Source organism: Haliotis rufescens, unplaced genomic scaffold, assembly GCF_023055435.1.
Source record: "Haliotis rufescens isolate VD_foot unplaced genomic scaffold, xgHalRufe1.0.p SCAF_5, whole genome shotgun sequence".
In the NCBI taxonomy this organism is placed as follows: Eukaryota; Metazoa; Mollusca; class Gastropoda; order Lepetellida; family Haliotidae; genus Haliotis; species Haliotis rufescens.
This window is the reverse complement of record NW_025964223.1, coordinates 18,991,016-19,009,002: the sequence shown is the minus strand read 5'-3', so window position 1 is coordinate 19,009,002 and position 17,987 is coordinate 18,991,016. Positions and strand designations below refer to the sequence as shown.

At 39.3% G+C, this 17,987-nt stretch overlaps 1 protein-coding gene across 7 annotated transcripts in view; it reads right to left on the bottom strand.

The window, feature by feature from the left end:
• The window catches only part of LOC124145249 (AT-rich interactive domain-containing protein 1A-like), a 61,447-nt gene that overhangs the window by 14,639 nt on the left and 28,821 nt on the right, over positions 1-17,987 (bottom strand). For 5 of the 7 annotated variants that reach the window (XM_046514987.2, XM_046514982.2, XM_046514986.2 and 2 more), the window contains exons 5-8: positions 13,089-13,233; positions 4,391-4,483; positions 3,671-3,841; positions 692-2,113 (exon numbers count right to left, since the gene is read on the bottom strand). In XM_046514987.2, the coding sequence (XP_046370943.2) occupies positions 692-2,113; positions 3,671-3,841; positions 4,391-4,483; positions 13,089-13,233 (1,831 nt within the window). Of the gene's footprint in view, positions 1-691; positions 2,114-3,670; positions 3,842-4,390; positions 4,484-13,088; positions 13,234-17,608; positions 17,849-17,987 lie in introns of those variants that run through there. The other 2 variants (XM_046514989.2, XM_046514988.2) reach the window with 2 other exon arrangements.

The following is a 17,987-nucleotide window of genomic DNA, read 5'->3' as shown; positions in this document are numbered from 1 at the left end:
CAGCATAGCTGCTGAAGGACTACAAACAAAAGAACTATGGTTAGAAACAGAAAAATAACTTCAACAGAAAGCTTAACATACATCTTTAACTACTTTTTCTTCTTAAAATACAAACACACGTTTCTGTTAGTTAATAAGGATTATGAACAAGATTCAACATCTCTAAGGAAAGAACATACTTTGTTGGTCTCTTTGATTTTGATGTACAAAAAAATAATTTCCATTCATTTATAAGCTAATAAATGATCTTGAATGTTACAGAAGACGAATGACGTTTATTACCATCAAGAGAGGTGGAAAGGGATGAAACTGTCTGATTAACTATTATAAAAATCTTTAATTCAATGCCAGTTGAAACAAAGGGACCAACAAGGTTTGTATTTCCAATCTCCTAAAACAAATGCTTGAAAAAGGCAGTTGGATTGCTGCCTGTTCTAAAAGGGTGAATAAGAATGAAACAAAAAAGGTGCAGGAAAGGGAAGAGAAATGAACAAATGACAGGTAGAATCCCATCACAAGCATGGTGAGGCAATTTGGCAGCACTGACACTGAACAAATACTATGATCCATGAGAAAGTCAAAGCAAGGTTAAGATATGCCAGTGCAGAGGCAAATCTGGTGCGGGACACAGTTCTGTAGCTACTTGTGCACTGACTGGGCAGTTTGTGACCCCCGTCTCATGTGAACTTACCCATGGTTGTGATAGCTGTTGTAGTGATAGGCTGGTGTTCAGGGGAAGAGGAGGAGGACATTGTCATAGTTCCTTCAGTTTTCACCTCTCCTCCACTAGACTCTGTGGAGGGGGGTGCTGGAGCCTGGGCCGGGTTGGGGGAGGTGCCGTCCCCGCCGCCGCTGCTGCTGCTGCTGCTCACAGTGTCCGAGTTTGATGGTGTCGTGGTGTTGGCTACTAACGTTGGGGGAGTAGCAGCAGCTGTGGTTGGAGGCGGCTCGGGTAACTCTGCAGGTGGATCAGCAGGTTTCGTGTCTGTCGAAGAGGCTGGCATGGAATCGGAGGAGTTGGAGCCGCTGTTAACTGCTGATGGTGTTTCCGACAATAAACTCTTGCTGTCTGCTGGTTCCGAGTTTGCAACCTTCGTTTCCATCGGACATACAGCCGCTGGGGATTTGGGGTTAACTGTTGGTGGTGAAGGTTGGGAGTTCGGCATGGGTGAGACAGAACTTGTGGATGTCGTCGTAAAGGCAGCAGTTGTGGAATTCTCTGCTGCACTTGTTGGCGGACTGTTGGATTGCCCCGACACGGTTGATGGAGGCAAGGCAGTGCTGTTGGACTTGCCACCTTTATGTGGAGGAACAGGACCTGAAGGCCCCAATGAACCCGGGCCCATACTGTTGGTCACTGGACTATGGGACATACTGTTAGGCATTTGATTCATAGAATTTGACATATTGTTCATGTTTGGGTTCATGGGACCCATACTGTTCATATTTGGGTTCATCGGACCCATGTGGTTCATGTGTGCCATCTGATTGGGTGGCATCTGATTGGCCGACTGCGGGCCAAACATACGTGGTTGTCCGACGATCCCCATCGGCACAGACGGTACCGATCTCATCTGGGCCCCCCTCCCGACAGCACTGTTGGCAGCAGCGATCATGGCAGCTTGGGCAGCGGCCTGAGCCCCCTTCACGCCACCTGGGCCCGGCATGGGCGGCCCTGCGGGTGGAGATGTGTGCATCCCCATACCTGGTTGTACGGTCTGACCTGGTGGACCAACCGAGTTCATGGAGGAGTGACTCGGCATGTTGGGATTCATACCAGGCCCCTGCTGGCCAGGCCCTGGGCCAGGGCCTGGACCGGAGCCTGGACCCGGCCCAGGGCCAGGGACAGGACCTGGACCCGGACCCATATGGTTGTTGAAGCCACTGTACTGATTGTTCATTGCCCCTATCTGTCCCATGCTCACATTGCCTTGGCCACTGTACGCATTATTGTAGCTGGAACTGCCCATTCCTCGGTTCAAGGGCATGTTGTTGTACATAGGACCTCCCTGCCCCATCGGATTTGGCCCATTATACATATTCTGAGAGGGATAGTTGGACATTCCTGAGGCATTCTGCATGCCCGGGACGTTATGCTGACGTCCATAGTTCCCTGAAAGACAATTTATGATCATCTTTTATTCTGCATGATGAGACAGAACGCCTTGATGAGAATCAGTGTGAAGTACGTGATTGACAGGGCTGCCCAATTGCCGTTCACCATGAAGTGACAGAGACTGTGATCAGGAAAAGCCGACATAGGTGATGGAACAGGATAACAGGGTTGGAAACTCCCTTACCGCTTAATACACGATACAGTCCTACTTGCATAGGCTACGTCTAAAGTCAGTGTTAAAGCTACAGGAGCAATTTCACTACTAGTAAACCAATACACTTTTAGTGTTTCAAACCAGTTGGGTTTTTTTCATTCATTACCGACTATGAGAACACTATGATTAATTAATTATCCAAATTCAAAGGTTAATTCAAATTTGTGAAAGTGAAGCAATTAAATTGTAACTACAAACTACAATCTAAAGAAAAACTTGTCAGATTTCTAGTTCAATGCCAATGCAGGCCTTTCCTATCAGTAATGTTCACTTCAGTATCGCTAAGTAACCACCAAGTTGGATTCTGTTGTTATTCTTTGGTTTGGTATGACTGGTGAATAATTTGGCAGCCCTGTCAGATAGACAAGGATTGGTTGCCGATTTGCACAGTAGTGTCAAATGCAACAATAAACCAAAAAATACTTAACTTAAAATCAACTTCAAAATGACAATCACTTTACAAATTAAGTTTTACATTATGCACAAAATAATTTAGTCAAACCAAATACAGCATGCAGACCGAAATACTAAAACTAGATTTTTATTTTTATTTTTGTTAGACATATTCACAGCATGCATACCACCACATTTAAGTACTAACTGCACATTACAACCCTTGACGGGCTAGAGTTTTCATGCAATTATCGATTTTCCACATTCACATTATACAATATTCACAACTTGATCAAAACATATTGAGTACACTTAAAAGTCAGTCCAATTATCACCATAATACTTTGCCAAACACGTTCCACTTGTATCAACAAGCATAAAAATCTGAAGCTCCGGAGCCATTCATGCACTATTTTGACACTACATACCATTTTCCTTCTTTGATATCTAACATCTGTTTCACTATTTGTGTGTGTGGTTTGACGACAACAAGTCTACGACTACAAACTACAGATCAGTTCAGAAGCTGGGGTGATGGGAACAACGGTTAATGCGGGGTTGCTCAACAAAACAACAAAACAACAACAAAACAACAAACATGGATAGCACAGACAGACACACAATCAAAAGCACTACAATCGCACCGCCTTCTAAAATCAAATTTTAATACATCAAATCCAAACATCTAATCATTTATCTTAAATTCTTGTGGACCTCAAATTACGTAACAATTTCCATTAAATGTAAGTAGTCGCATAAAGGTTTTTGTGGATCTTGCCACATTGCTTGACAATTTCCCCTAAATGTAACAAGTCAAGCAAGTCTTTGTGGATATAGCCAACAACTATATTGACAACTTCCCTTACATGTGTGTAGTGAAATAGGCAGTGCTCTTTGAATTCAGAAGGTTGTGCAGACAAGATACTCTATTGGGGAGAAGGACTCACCTGGGCCTGGTCCTGGTCCCGGGCCGGGGGGATACTGGTTGTTGTACTGACCATAGTGTGCGAGTTGCCCAGGACCCATCTGTCCTGGTGCCCCTCCCATCTTGTTCCCCCCAGGCACAAACCCCATCTGGTTTGGCCCTATAGGCGGCGGCATCATTTGTTGGTTGTAGCCTGCATCAAGGTAAGCAAATTAATAAATATTGTAAATTTTCTAATAATTTGTATAAATTATATACTTATCCTATGTCACACTATGCGTTATATATTTCATTTCATAGTAAGAGCATGTGTTACTACCCAACCAGACAATACTGCTTGAACAAACTGGTGGAAGCCAATCAATATCTTCCACCCAGTTATTCAGCAGTTGCCTCCCTTGCACTGCAGCATACCGTCTCCAGCAACGTGGAAGGAAACTTCTTTCCTTCCATTTAATGAAGCTGTTTTTGATTTTCAACACATCAACAGAATACTTTCAATATTGCAACAATTAACAGGAATTTCATTTCTGTTGAGTAGTATGATACAAAAGTGTAAAATGCGCCCTGTTAATCTTCAGTCTTACTATTCACAGCAACATCTATTAATATATGAATTGAGGTATTCAACCATATTTACACTTTCTGCTAAAGATTGGGATTTTTTGCTGTGAAAGTTTTCACTTTGCAGAAGTATGTTCCATCCAAATGTAGCAGATTTAATCAAACTGCACATTCATACCTTGTGTTGCCATTGGTGACTGACTCATGCGACCTTGACCTTCCAACTGACTGGACGGCGGTCGTGGAGGCATAGGACTGCCAGCTTGATTTCCTGCAAAATAATCATCTTGTTAGTTGAATATAGAATTAAATACATCTCACTGCCTGGAATGTAACTGGATCATTTATGCAGTATCACAAAAAGGCAACCTTTGCAGATCAGAAACCAAATACTCTTCCCCAAAAACATGAAACCAGAAGATTATTTTTCTGAGGAAGACTTTGAATCTGATCAGTTTACACTTAGGGATAACATGTCTTCCATAAATATCCCACCATCAAAGACATCACAAATCCACAGCAGCATGAGTTTCACTGCAGTAGACTTCTTCACCTATTCGGACTATGGAAGCATTCAATGAGTGAGCGATACAGGGATTTCATGCCACTTCACTCATTATTGTAGCATTATTAACCTGTTGGTGCTCCCTAATCTGTACACAGGAATCAAACCTAGCTCTTCAGTCGAGAGGTACATATTTCATAACGTAACTTTTATTGTTTAGATGATGTTTGTTTGTTTTATGCTGCAGTAAGCAATATCTGCTTTATGATTGCGGTCTGTAAATAATTGAGTCTGGACCAGACAATCCAGTGAGTGACATCATGAGCATCGATCCATGCAATTGGGATACGATGAGTCAGTAAGCCTGACCACCGATCCCATTAGTCGCCTCTTACAATAAACAGTCGCCTGTTACGGCAAGCATGGTATTCTACCCCTGATCTTCAAGGGTCCGAGAGGTACGCATTTCATAATGTAACCTTAAGTGTTAAGATAAAAGAGTTATCCCTGATTGAACTTTATCTGCTGACAACACTTGCAAAGTTCTGCCAGGGTTTGAAACTAACATAAGTCTGCTAGTCAGAGACTTGTAAAATTCAGAAAGGACTAGTGACATTCCCCTTATGAACTTTCACCATTAGATGGCAACACTGTAACTTAATTTAAAATCCTTACACAAGGAGTTCCTTTCCATCACAGAACACAGCTGAATATTTCACCTGTCCCAAACATTCAACTCAACTAACAATACTCAAAAAGAAATACCTATTATACTCCTTCAATTTTAATCAAGTTATTCAAAAAAGAAAAACAATGAACCTATCTTTTATAATTGCTTGAAGAATAAAACCGCTCTGTTTTATTGGTACTTTCTACCACTCTTTAATACACCTGTAACAGGGTACAGAGGTGTAGCAAGGTTTCAAGTGATGACAATTAGAATCAGCTGAGTTGTGTGGCTATAAATGATTCAGTACATGTACTACTATGTTGTACAATTGATCACAGCAGGCTTCTCTCGGGAGGAGTAGAGAACACATGTTGTAGTGATGATCAATGGCGTAGCAACACATTGCTGTGGAGGCTCCTGAGGGGAGGGGGCACCATGCGGCTCTTCTGTGTGGGGAATTATTGTAACGTAAACAACCACCCAGACATGCTATACGGGTTATATACTTCCCTGTTCATTTGTTTTCCTCTATTTGTTTTAATTGTGCTAGTTTCACAATGGTTGTAAAAGTGTGTTGCTTTCAGTTTCACTTATTAACTTTCTGAAGTGAAGTGTTTAATAAACATTAACCATTTCATTATGTTTTCTTGGCGTCATATTTGGATGGGGCAAACACATGAGGGCAAAAGACTTCAAACTGCATAAAAATATCCACACTGTTATTGATATTTGTGAAAACAAAAAATTACAAAAATAGAAACTCGCACACATTATTGAATATATTCCCACCTGCCAACAGCTGTCACTGGCTTGTCAGAATACCATCAGGTTTACTGATAATTCAATAGCATTCATTAACGTTATAATGTAAGATATAGTATTTTTCCTAAATAACTCTGATGAAGCATGGGGAATACAATTAAGTATATTTCATGTTTGTACACTGGATAAACCTTTGATTAAACATTATGAATATAAAACTGTTCCACACTTAAAAATCTAAACCTTCTGTAACAGGCTTACTAGAATTGGCTTAGTCAGTAATACAAACTTAATCTTATGTAAATTATTTCATGAAATATTTATCAACTTGAAAAAGCAGGTCACATCCATAAATATTTTCACACACAAAGAATATTCTCAAAGCTAAATATCAATTTTACAGGTCCAATTGACACATTCAATACAATATTCAAGAGCAGTTTACAAAAAGAGAAAAATGTCCTGCACTCTTCTGACAGAGAGAAGGATTGGTAGTGGCATGTTGGAGCCTGAGCAAGGAATATTCTCTTATCAAGATTTGTGCCATTGATCGCTGAAAAGCAGGAGGACCAGTGAGTCAGCTCCAGCCATGGCCGTCTCTCAAACTGCAGGTGAGCCAGGCAAGGTAATGGAAAATCGGTGGTTGGCTTGGAAATTTTTCCGCTTTACTTCTGAATGGATTATGTCCATCAATAGGCACCTTGGCACAGTTTGTGCAGCCAGTCTCTGATTGATATCATTACCATTCGCCTGTTAGACAACTCCACTTTAAACTTTTCATCATGGACGTTTTAGATGGTCTATTATTCTCAAATTGAGGTCAAATTCTTTGATAGAAAAACATGTCTATTTCACCTGTTGAGGAAAACCCGATCATATCCATTACTGTAAAGATAATGATCGTCATTGGGTATTGCAACACGGGAATGAAAACCACTAGTTTGAGGCCAAACATCAAATATTTGAAAACATTGGGGGCTTGAGAATTGAGATTGAAACGTTGCATTATAGGATCTGAAGTTACAACAAATATCCTAGAACATCAAAATCAGAATGATGTAATATATTTCAATCCATTATAGAAAGAATTCAACAGGGGACGGTCTGACACAGAATGATTTTGTAAGCTATTTTTTACCTGTTTTACAGCACCATTAAACATGACACATTCTTCTTTGGAGAAATAATTTGGAAAGTATATTTTGCTAGCATATATCACCTAAACTATCTACTTTTTTTAAGCAAGGACAATTTTTCACTGCATATCACAAGAACACAAAAACAGCGATATTTTAAGACAATATTGTAATGGAACAACATATGGCCATCTTTTTGAGCCAAACACAACCAGATAAGAGACTATTAGGTCAAGAGCAACGACAAGGTAAACAGACCTAGTTCACTATCATAAAAGAAACTGACTCACTTAAATTCTCATTCAACAATATGTATCACTGTTGCTCTCAGACAGCTATACTCATGAGGAAATGTATTCACAGGGAGAATATAAAAAGAACTGGCTACTATGTTATCACTGACAATGCCGCCGTTAGGGGAATTGAAAGAATAATGATTTAATGTGTTTCTAAATGACAAAATACTCACTACTACAAAGGACTAAATGGCTTGTGATGACATTTCCCATTTATATGTAAAAGGATGAGGTATCAGAAGAATGGCTCACAATTTTTAAAGGGTGAAAAAAAGAGAGTAGAGCCCCCACTTAGCCTAACCACATAAAGGAGATTGTTATATTTATTGATGGCCTTCAAAATGAACGCTAAATTTGATCCATTAGAAATTATGTTAACATTTCTAACTAATGAAACAGGGCTTATTCAGAGAAATATTACCTTAAAAGATCAGATAAAAAGAGCCAAAAATAATTGAACACAAGGCTCGTAAAATCCTGGCTCAACCCTTAAATCTTACTACAGCGAAATGAAATGAAAATGAATGGCACATCAAAAACAGAAATGCTATGCCAGTGCACTTTTGGCAATTGTATTTTAAGATCTAGTTTGGAAAACCCCTACTTTGCCATCGTGAAGAGTTGAGCTTTGAATGGGGAAGACATAGATAGAATACTATCAATACATGAGGACTTGGGGGATAAGCTATTGACCTGAGGGTCTACAGGGCTAGCCTGCTCATCACTCCCGCAGTAACAAGACAATCCCTCCGTCTATATACTCTGCCGTCTTTAACACTTGTCGATAAGGTCATTCAGTGCAAGCATTGCTCCAAATGTAAACCTCTGTGATGGATATCACATCCCTGCTCAACTCAACCCCCCCTCCCCCACCAGTTGAGGCACTCTCAATGTACAGCCACACAACATGGGCATGGATGAAAGATGATTGGCAGACAGACCTACTTCCTCACAACTGCCTTCAGACAAAGGTCACGTCCCTCCTATAGCACAGTGATTGGCAACATGGTGTAACAATATGTGACACTGTACTCCTCTGACCTACTGCCACACTATGTGCTAATGACTTATCAACATTGTATCTTGCCATGCCAATTTCCCTCCCACACCAAAACAATGACTCTGCAGGCTGTCCCCAGGCAAGGTGTTATAGTGGGGCAGCTGCAATAAATATCTCCCACCAGGTGTCCGATGCTCATTCCTCTTGGTGAGAAGCAATTTGATGGCTATAATTAGTGACCCGAGATTAAGCTGCAGAGCATGGAAAACCCCTAGTGGTGAGAGGCTCAAAACCACTCATCTTGGGAAATCCCCTCCATAAAATGTCATTTGGACCAGATGTCACTTCTGTACGTATGTTTATGTAATAACAACCAATCTACTTTCCTGGCAATGAATGCAAGCCAGAACACTAACTTACATCAACAGCAGTTGCACAAATCCTGCTCTGCAGAATTAGTTGTGTTCACTATAAACCAGCCCATAAGTTGCAAACATACACCATGGAGCTGTGGCTATAACCTGACATTGTGTTTCAGTATTATCACTACTGTGTGATAACTGTCATAATGAACGTGTTTCAGTGAGTTTTATATGTACAATAAAACATATCATAACTATCTTACGTTTTAGTAGGACTGGAATGAGCTGGTTTGTTTTTACTTGAACCTTTAAAAAAAATAATATATGATCTTGCAAGAAACCAGAGCGAATTCCAGAATAACAATTTCACATCATTCATGGAAAATCTTGAGAAGGTTAGTTATCTATGAAATATTTTCTACATAGAAAACAATGCTTGGTGCAAACCTTGGCCGTGGTATGACACAGCCACATTACTGAATGAGAAAATTCAAGTTTCCACCTTCACTTTAACTACTCAAATTATTTTAACTTAAATATTTAAGCAAGTCATTTTATTTTTCACTTCCACAGGTAGTCAAATATATTAGAATTTTCCTTTCATGTAAATACAAAAAGACATAAAATTCAGAATACATCTATAGCCATTTTTTCTTTAATGAATGAACACAAATGCTACCATATTTTATTAATACTCTGTCTAAGCACCATGTAAAATCCAGTTTGTGGTCTGGCCACTCTTGACAATGCATGGTAGCGAGCCTCACCAGTAATTGACCAGTTGACTGTGCAATGCAGCAAATGAATGTTTTCACACTCCCCATTTGCAAAGCCCACTTGTGTAATTGCAAGTATGCAATGCTTCAAGGTGGTTCTAATGTGGGTTTTCCCCTTCTCTTCCATGCATGGCTTTCTACTGACACAGATAAACAAAGCCATTGCACTATTATATCATAATGGCAAACATGCCGTGGGACAATGAATAGCATATCGTTCATGCTCTGTATGAAGACGTAAGGAGGCGCATGTGTCGTCCATGTGGTGATCATTCTTCGACTACCCCTAGCATCTGCCAATGTGAGCTTACACCTTGGCCGGGAATTTCTTTTGTAATTTTTTATTCAAAAGCCCTTAAATTTTAACACAAGCCTGACAGAATAATTACTGCTTGTATTTCAAAGATCAGCCTAGGTCCGGATCACATGCCACCCTCATTATGACGCCATCCGACTTGTCGATTAGCAGTAATTCATATGCTTCACAAATATTTGCTTGAGCATTGATACTAGGGTGATAAGAATGGCTTGTTTGAACAGAGGCATATCCTATAGGAGGCATGGCAAGCACAGCCAAACTGTACATGTCAACACTCCCTTCATATTATAACAGCTAATAGATCATATATCAACATAAGCTCAAACGTTTTTCTCAAGTAGACACCTAGGCCACACGTGCATTGTGACATGAGAGTGGCTTCTTCATAATCCCGGGTTTCTATCCTTCCCATACCCCCAAACACCCAGCCTCCAGGGACATGGGACCTGAGATCTCATAGCTGTAACAATCCAAGGCTTGGCGAGCACTCCTGTAAGTGTGGGCAAGAGAAATTTTTGGAATTGTGAGGAGTACACAACCATATCCCCTTGTCTGGCACCAGAATCTGGTAAAAATCTAAGGCTTGGAAGATCTAAACAGCACAGATATATATCCCTATTTCTGAAATTAATGCTAATATATTTTCTTCACAAACTGACACATACACTGATACAACACGTGAAAGGTGTACAAATACTAAAGCAGGTGGCATAAAACTTTATTTATATTTCCACACAGACCATGATTGCTTCATGAATGATGCAGAGGGTTGGACTTTTTCGGAATGTGTCCGATGTACAGAGCTCCTGCACTAGGTGTACTTGGAGGCAGAAATAAATGAAACAGGAATTATTTGTTCAGAACATCTAATACTGTCTCTCAAACTGCCTATAATTGGGACATGTCGAGACAATGTAGACTCTCAACAGGAGAGCGCAGAGAACCAAATTAATTGTTTACAAAACAAAAATGATGTGAAATGTGCTGGTGGAATCGATGTTTGTTTCTGTATCTACACTGATTCAGCTTAAGTGGTTCTCAAGGGTTTTTAGGACACAAACCAAATTTTGCAAGTTAGATTAATTGGGCCTTCTAGTCAGTGCATCATCCTCATTCCTGTGTCTTGGGGCCATGCCTCCGAAACGATACATATCGGCTCCATATTGAACAAAGTCTGTCATTGTAGATGAACAATTTCAGTATATTCTTAATGTGTATCAGTGCACCTGGCTGTGAAATTTCCATATTTTTTTCAAGAAGATTAATTCAACAAAAGTGGATTTTCATTTGACAATATACAAACGCAATAAGGTGTTTTGCTATATTTTCTAAAACTAAACAAATTAAAAGGCATTACACAATGTCCTCCGCTATCAAGCAACAGGTTTAATAAATACACTGGTGGCTTATCTTTCGCTGGGATTCATAAACCAGCATTGCAGCCCATGCTATTCTGATCAAGGCATGCACAAGTTGAATATAACAAGGTTCCAGGCTAGCCACAGGCTGATACTTTCTAATTGATTACTTTTGAATCCACCGAGCATTCTTTAATTTCAAACAAGGTTCCCCTGTATTCGACCAACCGTGCATCCATATCCATTAAAAGTTCCATGCCCGAAAGGAGATATTTCATTTGAAACTATGTAATGTTGAAAGTAGATGAAAATATTGAGCTTAAGTTGTCCTCAATTCAATAACAAACTTAATAGTTTTCAAATATTGGCTGAAATTTCAAAAAAGGGAAATGTGTCCCCTTAATATAATCCATTTGATAGTCATTCTTCATCTATTGAATGTAAAATAGTTTTTGTTCATACAACTTGTTATGAATAATTTTATTACTTGTAAAATTACATCTAATTGTCTACTTAAAACAAAATCATTTATAACTCCATCAGCGAGTTAAACAGTTGGCTTAACACACTCAAATCAATATAATGACAATTGTGACCAATTTGTGTTCATTAAATGAATAATTATTTGTGGTATTCTGATCAGTGATGAAGTTCTCTACAGATAAACGTTGATTGAGCTGTAGTCAAAAATAAAGAATCCTTTTTAAGTGATTCCTAGCACTAATAGTGAGTGAGAGTGTTTTTGCGCCGCTTTTAGCAATATTCCAGCAATATCACGGCATCGGACACCGGGAAAGGCTTCACACATTGTACCCATGTGGGGAATGGAACCTGGGTCTTTCGGCGTGACGAGCTAAGGCTTTAACCACAAGACCACCACACTGCCCCACTAATACATGAATAATATTAATTAAATTAAATATAGAGCTAAGTGACTTAGAGAGAGGCAGTGGATAGCCAAATGGTCAAGTGTCCATTCTATGAAGCCAGAGAGACCTTCAGTTCTATTCCCCACATGGGTGTAATCGGTGGAGGCTGTTTCACCCGCCAGGATATCGCTGCAATACTGCTAAAAGGGTCATCCCTCAAAGACCTCAAAGTATCTACAGGGATCCATGACAATCATTACCCTGACGTCGGTTACAACAACTAAAACACATTGCCAGGGAGAGACATGGACACAAAAGGGACTGTTACTTTTGAACATGTTGAAGTGACATTTACAGTTACTTGCAATTAAGGTTTCCAAGTTTGATCAGACATTAAAATTGTTGATTGTTGCTTAACGCCGCACTCAGCAATATTCCAGTTTTATGACGGCGGTCAGATATTAAAAAGATGAGAGAAGTCTAATAAAAACATATTATATATTGTATCATGAGGTAAGTATCAGATTATAAATGGCAAGATTCAGAATCTCGTGAGCATAATTGCGACACATGTCTTCCTTACTGATATATGAACCCTTCTAAATCTATTCTGGCAACCAGCAACAACCGTTGCCAATCAATGTCCTTTTATTCTTGCAATAATAGAGTAAAATATATATGGCCAAAAGACAAAGAAACAAAAAGGTTAAAAAAATGTTTTCCCTGTTCCCAATGATCATTAAATGATCTGGTTTGTGTTCCGGCAACAATGGTTATAGACTGCTATTACTGATCATACACCCGTAGTGTCTTGTTGGCCTACCTGGAAGAGAGGCTGGCGTATTTGACCTTGACCCTGCTGACCCCGAGGGTGATGGCACCGGGCGGAGCGATGAGACTGCCGGGTGTGGCACCCCCGTGGACGTTGGAGTTGTCCGCGAATCTGTGTCGTCACCACCTCCTTGTTCCTGAAATACATAACCATCATCATCATCAACAACAACATCATCATCACTGCAGCTGGAGTCAGTGAGTAAATGTGAGATAGTTGGGTTTAACACCAGTTATATCACGGCATGTCAGCTTAATGTGGGAGGAAAGCCCGAAGTGATGCAGGTCTGAGACGTTTACCAGGCGTAATATCCACAAGCACATAATCAAGGTCAATTGATAGCATTATTCCAGCCATTTCATCAGGAGGGATGCCAAGAACATGTTTCACACACATGCCCATGAGGACATTTGCATTATCTGTCACAGGACATTTAAATTTTTTTTTTAAATCTTGGATGACCAATTCCCTTCAATTGATAATGTTAATGCTTGTAAATCTATCCTAAACAGTAGTCTTGCCTGGGGGATAACTAAGAAAGTAGCGCAGTAAATCTTCATCTGTGTGAGTGACTATAGTTTATGCCATTTTTTTTCAATATTCCAGCAATATCATGGCAGGTGACACTAGAAATGGGCTTCACATATTGCACCCATGTTGGGAATCAAACATAGGCTTTCGACGTGACGAGCGAACGCCTTAACCACAAGGCTACCTCATCTCCCTTCTACATCTGAATACAACAATATCAGGAAACACGATATCACATAAAACATAGCGCATTGTGAAAAGGGTGATGGATTTATCTAATGTTTAAAGCACACTGGGAAATAATTATTTTGTTTGGATTTTTAAAAAATACTTATGGTCTTAATTTTAGAGGTATTAACGTGGCCTCAATGCAATAATGTAAAATAAAGCAAAAGAAATTTTATTTGACCTGTTATCAGTGAGAAACAAGTGACCAAAACCATGCCATCACATTAGTAACGGCGGTGAACTGAAACGATACAGCAAGGTCAAAATACGATACGCATCGTATGCATATTTATGTCAATTCGCATGGAAACTTCTTTAATATTTCAGAGCAGGTTCAAAAGGAAACACTAGCTGTAGACAAACGTCCGTTGCAACTATTTTAGTAGTGAACTTGAAGCGCTAATTACAATTTTGCGATATCTGACAAAAATGCTGAGGGTAATTTAAAGTATTGATACAGAAAAAAAACGTATCATGTATCGTATCGTCGCATAAAAACACACGATGCACCAGTGCACCGATTATGGTTCCCCCACTAATTAGTAACATGAATTGAGAAAAGTTTATTCTCCGTTCCCATTTGCAAATATTTACAGACTTTTACTGCAGACTTGGGACCAAATATCAGCCTCTGAGACGGTCTAGATAAATCTGTGAACTTATGTTATATAAACTATGAGAAAAAGAACTCATTTGCATCTGAACTTCAGGTGAGCCTGCACAAGCCGCAGACTTCATGATGTGATTGTAACAACTAGAACGTGAACATATGGAGACAGCAATGAAATACAAACAACGCTTTACCAAACTGGATTATTGAAAACAAAAACAAGCTAAGTCCCTCATGTGAGTCATTCAAATACACAAACAGTTCTTACACTCGGGGCGACACAGGAATACATAACATTAGTACATTACTAGTAGTCCCTACATTTGACGAACCTCCGACTAGTAGTCATGTCAAAGGCCGCCACATATTCTTAAATTGACTTCACATACTGTTATGTGAACAGTTCTAAAGACAGGACAACCAGACCTAGATTTATGTTTGTAGTAACCCACACTTCCTTCACTCAATCAAAACCAGACTGACGATCAATGGAGGTAATATGTACCAAGACTACTTCATTTCATTCCAACCAGTAACCTTGCACTATCTACACCTAGCGTAATTGTTCAGGGTAAAGCATTGTTCCTGGTCGACATCCAAGGTTGGTGACACTATGAAAGAATACTAAGTACATACGAGTAAGTTCATTCACTTCAGTTGAACAAATACGCAACAACTGCACTAACATTCCACAGGATGTAATGAAGTGTGACATATAGTCCTGGGTGACAAATACTGACAATAGATGTCTCCCACACACTCTTAATCTATTATATCACATATCACTGCCTCTGTCTGGTTGCATAACAGCATATGTTGACCAAGGTTATTGCACGTTGTGTAACACTGGCCCAGTTCTCTTCATCTGATTAGGTATGCGATATGCCTTGTTCATACATCATACACTGGTCTTCATTACTTGGTTGCTACAATGCCAAACACAACAAGGGAGGCAACCTAAAACCATTTTGCTAGGTTCAACACAAATAGATATTAATATGTAAATAACTTTGCATTTTAGCAAAGTAAAGTAAATATATGTCAATGACTGAAAAAGCAGTCTCGGTGATACCAGCCCACCCCACCCTCCGATATTCTATTTTTTATTGGGCATAAAAGGCAAAATATCAATGAAACCCATTCACTGTACACTGTTTTGCTGATTTTGCCTAACGAGCATCTCAGTTACAAAATGCATCCCTGGTGAATAACTAGACAGAATAAATTGTTCACGATAATTACATGCCAGTAGATACCATAACATAAGGATATTTCAGGAAATACTATCATAATCAATGTTGATACAACTAGTCATGACATAGCTGGTTTTTAACACTAGAGTGTTGTTGAGGAAGGCGACAACTCACAAGTGTGGGGACTAGGGCGTGGGAACCGACATGATGGCCGAGACATGTTCATCAGAGGATATTTTTCTAAGGACCTTTCAAATTTCTACTTAAATCTACTTATTTTACAAGTTAAAGTTTACTTAAAGTTACAGGCATTAACAAATAAACCTATATTGAAATTTGTTTATATTATTTTTTAAACATTCCTAATAACTGTATCCATGCCTTTCTGCAATATTCAAATTCACATTATTAGGCTATGGGTAAAAGGAGCTTGATATTAAGGACAAAACTATGGACAAAATGTTCAACAAGTATTTCCAAAAACCTCGTATAAAAGTAACAAAGCCACCTTTACAACTCTAACGACAACCACAAAGGAGACATAATTGTTGAGAAAATAAAATATATTTCAAGCAATGCATTGTCCTGTTAATCATAAACGGAGCCACATTTATCACTGAAATCAATGTGATATGGAGAGTTCGAAAGATAACTTTTACATACACAATGTAATGTATGCTAACACTAGTTGATCAAGTAACCTTCGCAAGTGGCACTTGAAATATCAATATTAATTAATGCACTTGCATTTCACACATTCTAAATTGTCAATTATAGATTAGCATGTCACTCTTCCCTCAAATAATCCAACACCTCAGATGTGAAGGATTAAATTAAGTATACAATATTGTTACTAATATTTTGGTTTCAAAATGATTCTCAAACTCAACTATATTAATGTAGGCGATATGTAAGTAAATGCTTTAAAAGGATTTACATTCAGATATAAGTAAATAATTCACAACATGTTATTGATATCATCCCATTTTGTAAAAAAAAATACCAACACAAACATTCAATGACATATACAAAGTTATTAGTTTGTAGTAACAGCTTTCTGCGTGTCACAACTATATTTCAGAACACTTTCATATACATTTCCTAATACTCCCCCACAAAAATTTAATTTGTGTCTAAAAGAGCAAGCAAAAACCAACAGGTTAACAAGTTTCAGTCAAGTTTTTGAAACAGATGTTACACCAAGCTATAAAAATCAGGCCAACCAAAACAAAGTTTCCAACAATCAATTTAAAAAAAATATCAAACTGTTACACCCAAAATCCTTAATTCAAACTACAAATACAACCCAGACTCAAACTCCCCCAAACAAAATTCCATTTATTCGTCCGTGAACAGAGAGCTTGTAAACGGGAGGACTGCAAGTACAACACAGCCTAGCAAGCTGAGGGAAGGCAGCCATATTCACACACCACTCCATGTGCTGGATGGCCCTGTTTCCACATAAGCAGGATACTCACGTAACGGAGGCCTTGCCATACAATGCTCACCTATTACAACACTAGCGTACCTAGTACAGCCTTCATTTGTCCGTCCCCTGTCTATTTCCCTCGGATCTTTTTTCCTTCCTACCAGCAAACAAAGGTTTTGCCTGACCGCTCAATGTTCAAACAAAGCAAAGGTCATCGGTCTTCCTAGATAACACACACATTACCTTGTGTGCACACCTTGATAAATTCTTTCAATGTAAACACACTTATTACTCAAACATAATTTTGTCATAGATCACTATAAACAGTTGAGAAAAGTAGTTAAATGAGAAGGTTAAATGAACTAGTTCGCTTCCACCAGCTCAGACCTGGCTGTGCTAAATATATCTACAGGCTGGGCTATACGCTCTACCTTAATTATCCTTCCTGGTTGAATAGGCCAGAGTCTCGACACAAAAGAATTAATTCCCTTTGTTTCCAATATCTACTGCTACTACTTACTTGGGTGAATCTCTGAGCAATCAGCCCTCAGATGAACAGGCAAGGCAGTCAGGCTGTCTCTCACAGTTCAGCTAAAGCCACTAAAAATATCCCCGGTTGAGAACAGAATCAGGATATACCAATGCGAAAACCCCCTTAGTCAGGCCTCCGCTCGCTCAACTAGCACAAGTTTGGTTTTTCTCGGGCTCAAAGATTCCCCTTGCCTGTCCCCACTCTTCAGTTGCTTTTACAACATGTTCCACTTAGTGGGTTCAAGGGAAAAGCCTCCTAATTGAAGCCCGGTTGCTCCTCTCCCTATCCTTTCACAAATAGACTGGTCCAATTTACATTCTGCCCATGGTTGAATAAGCTGTAAGGGACAATACAGCAGTGCCCATTT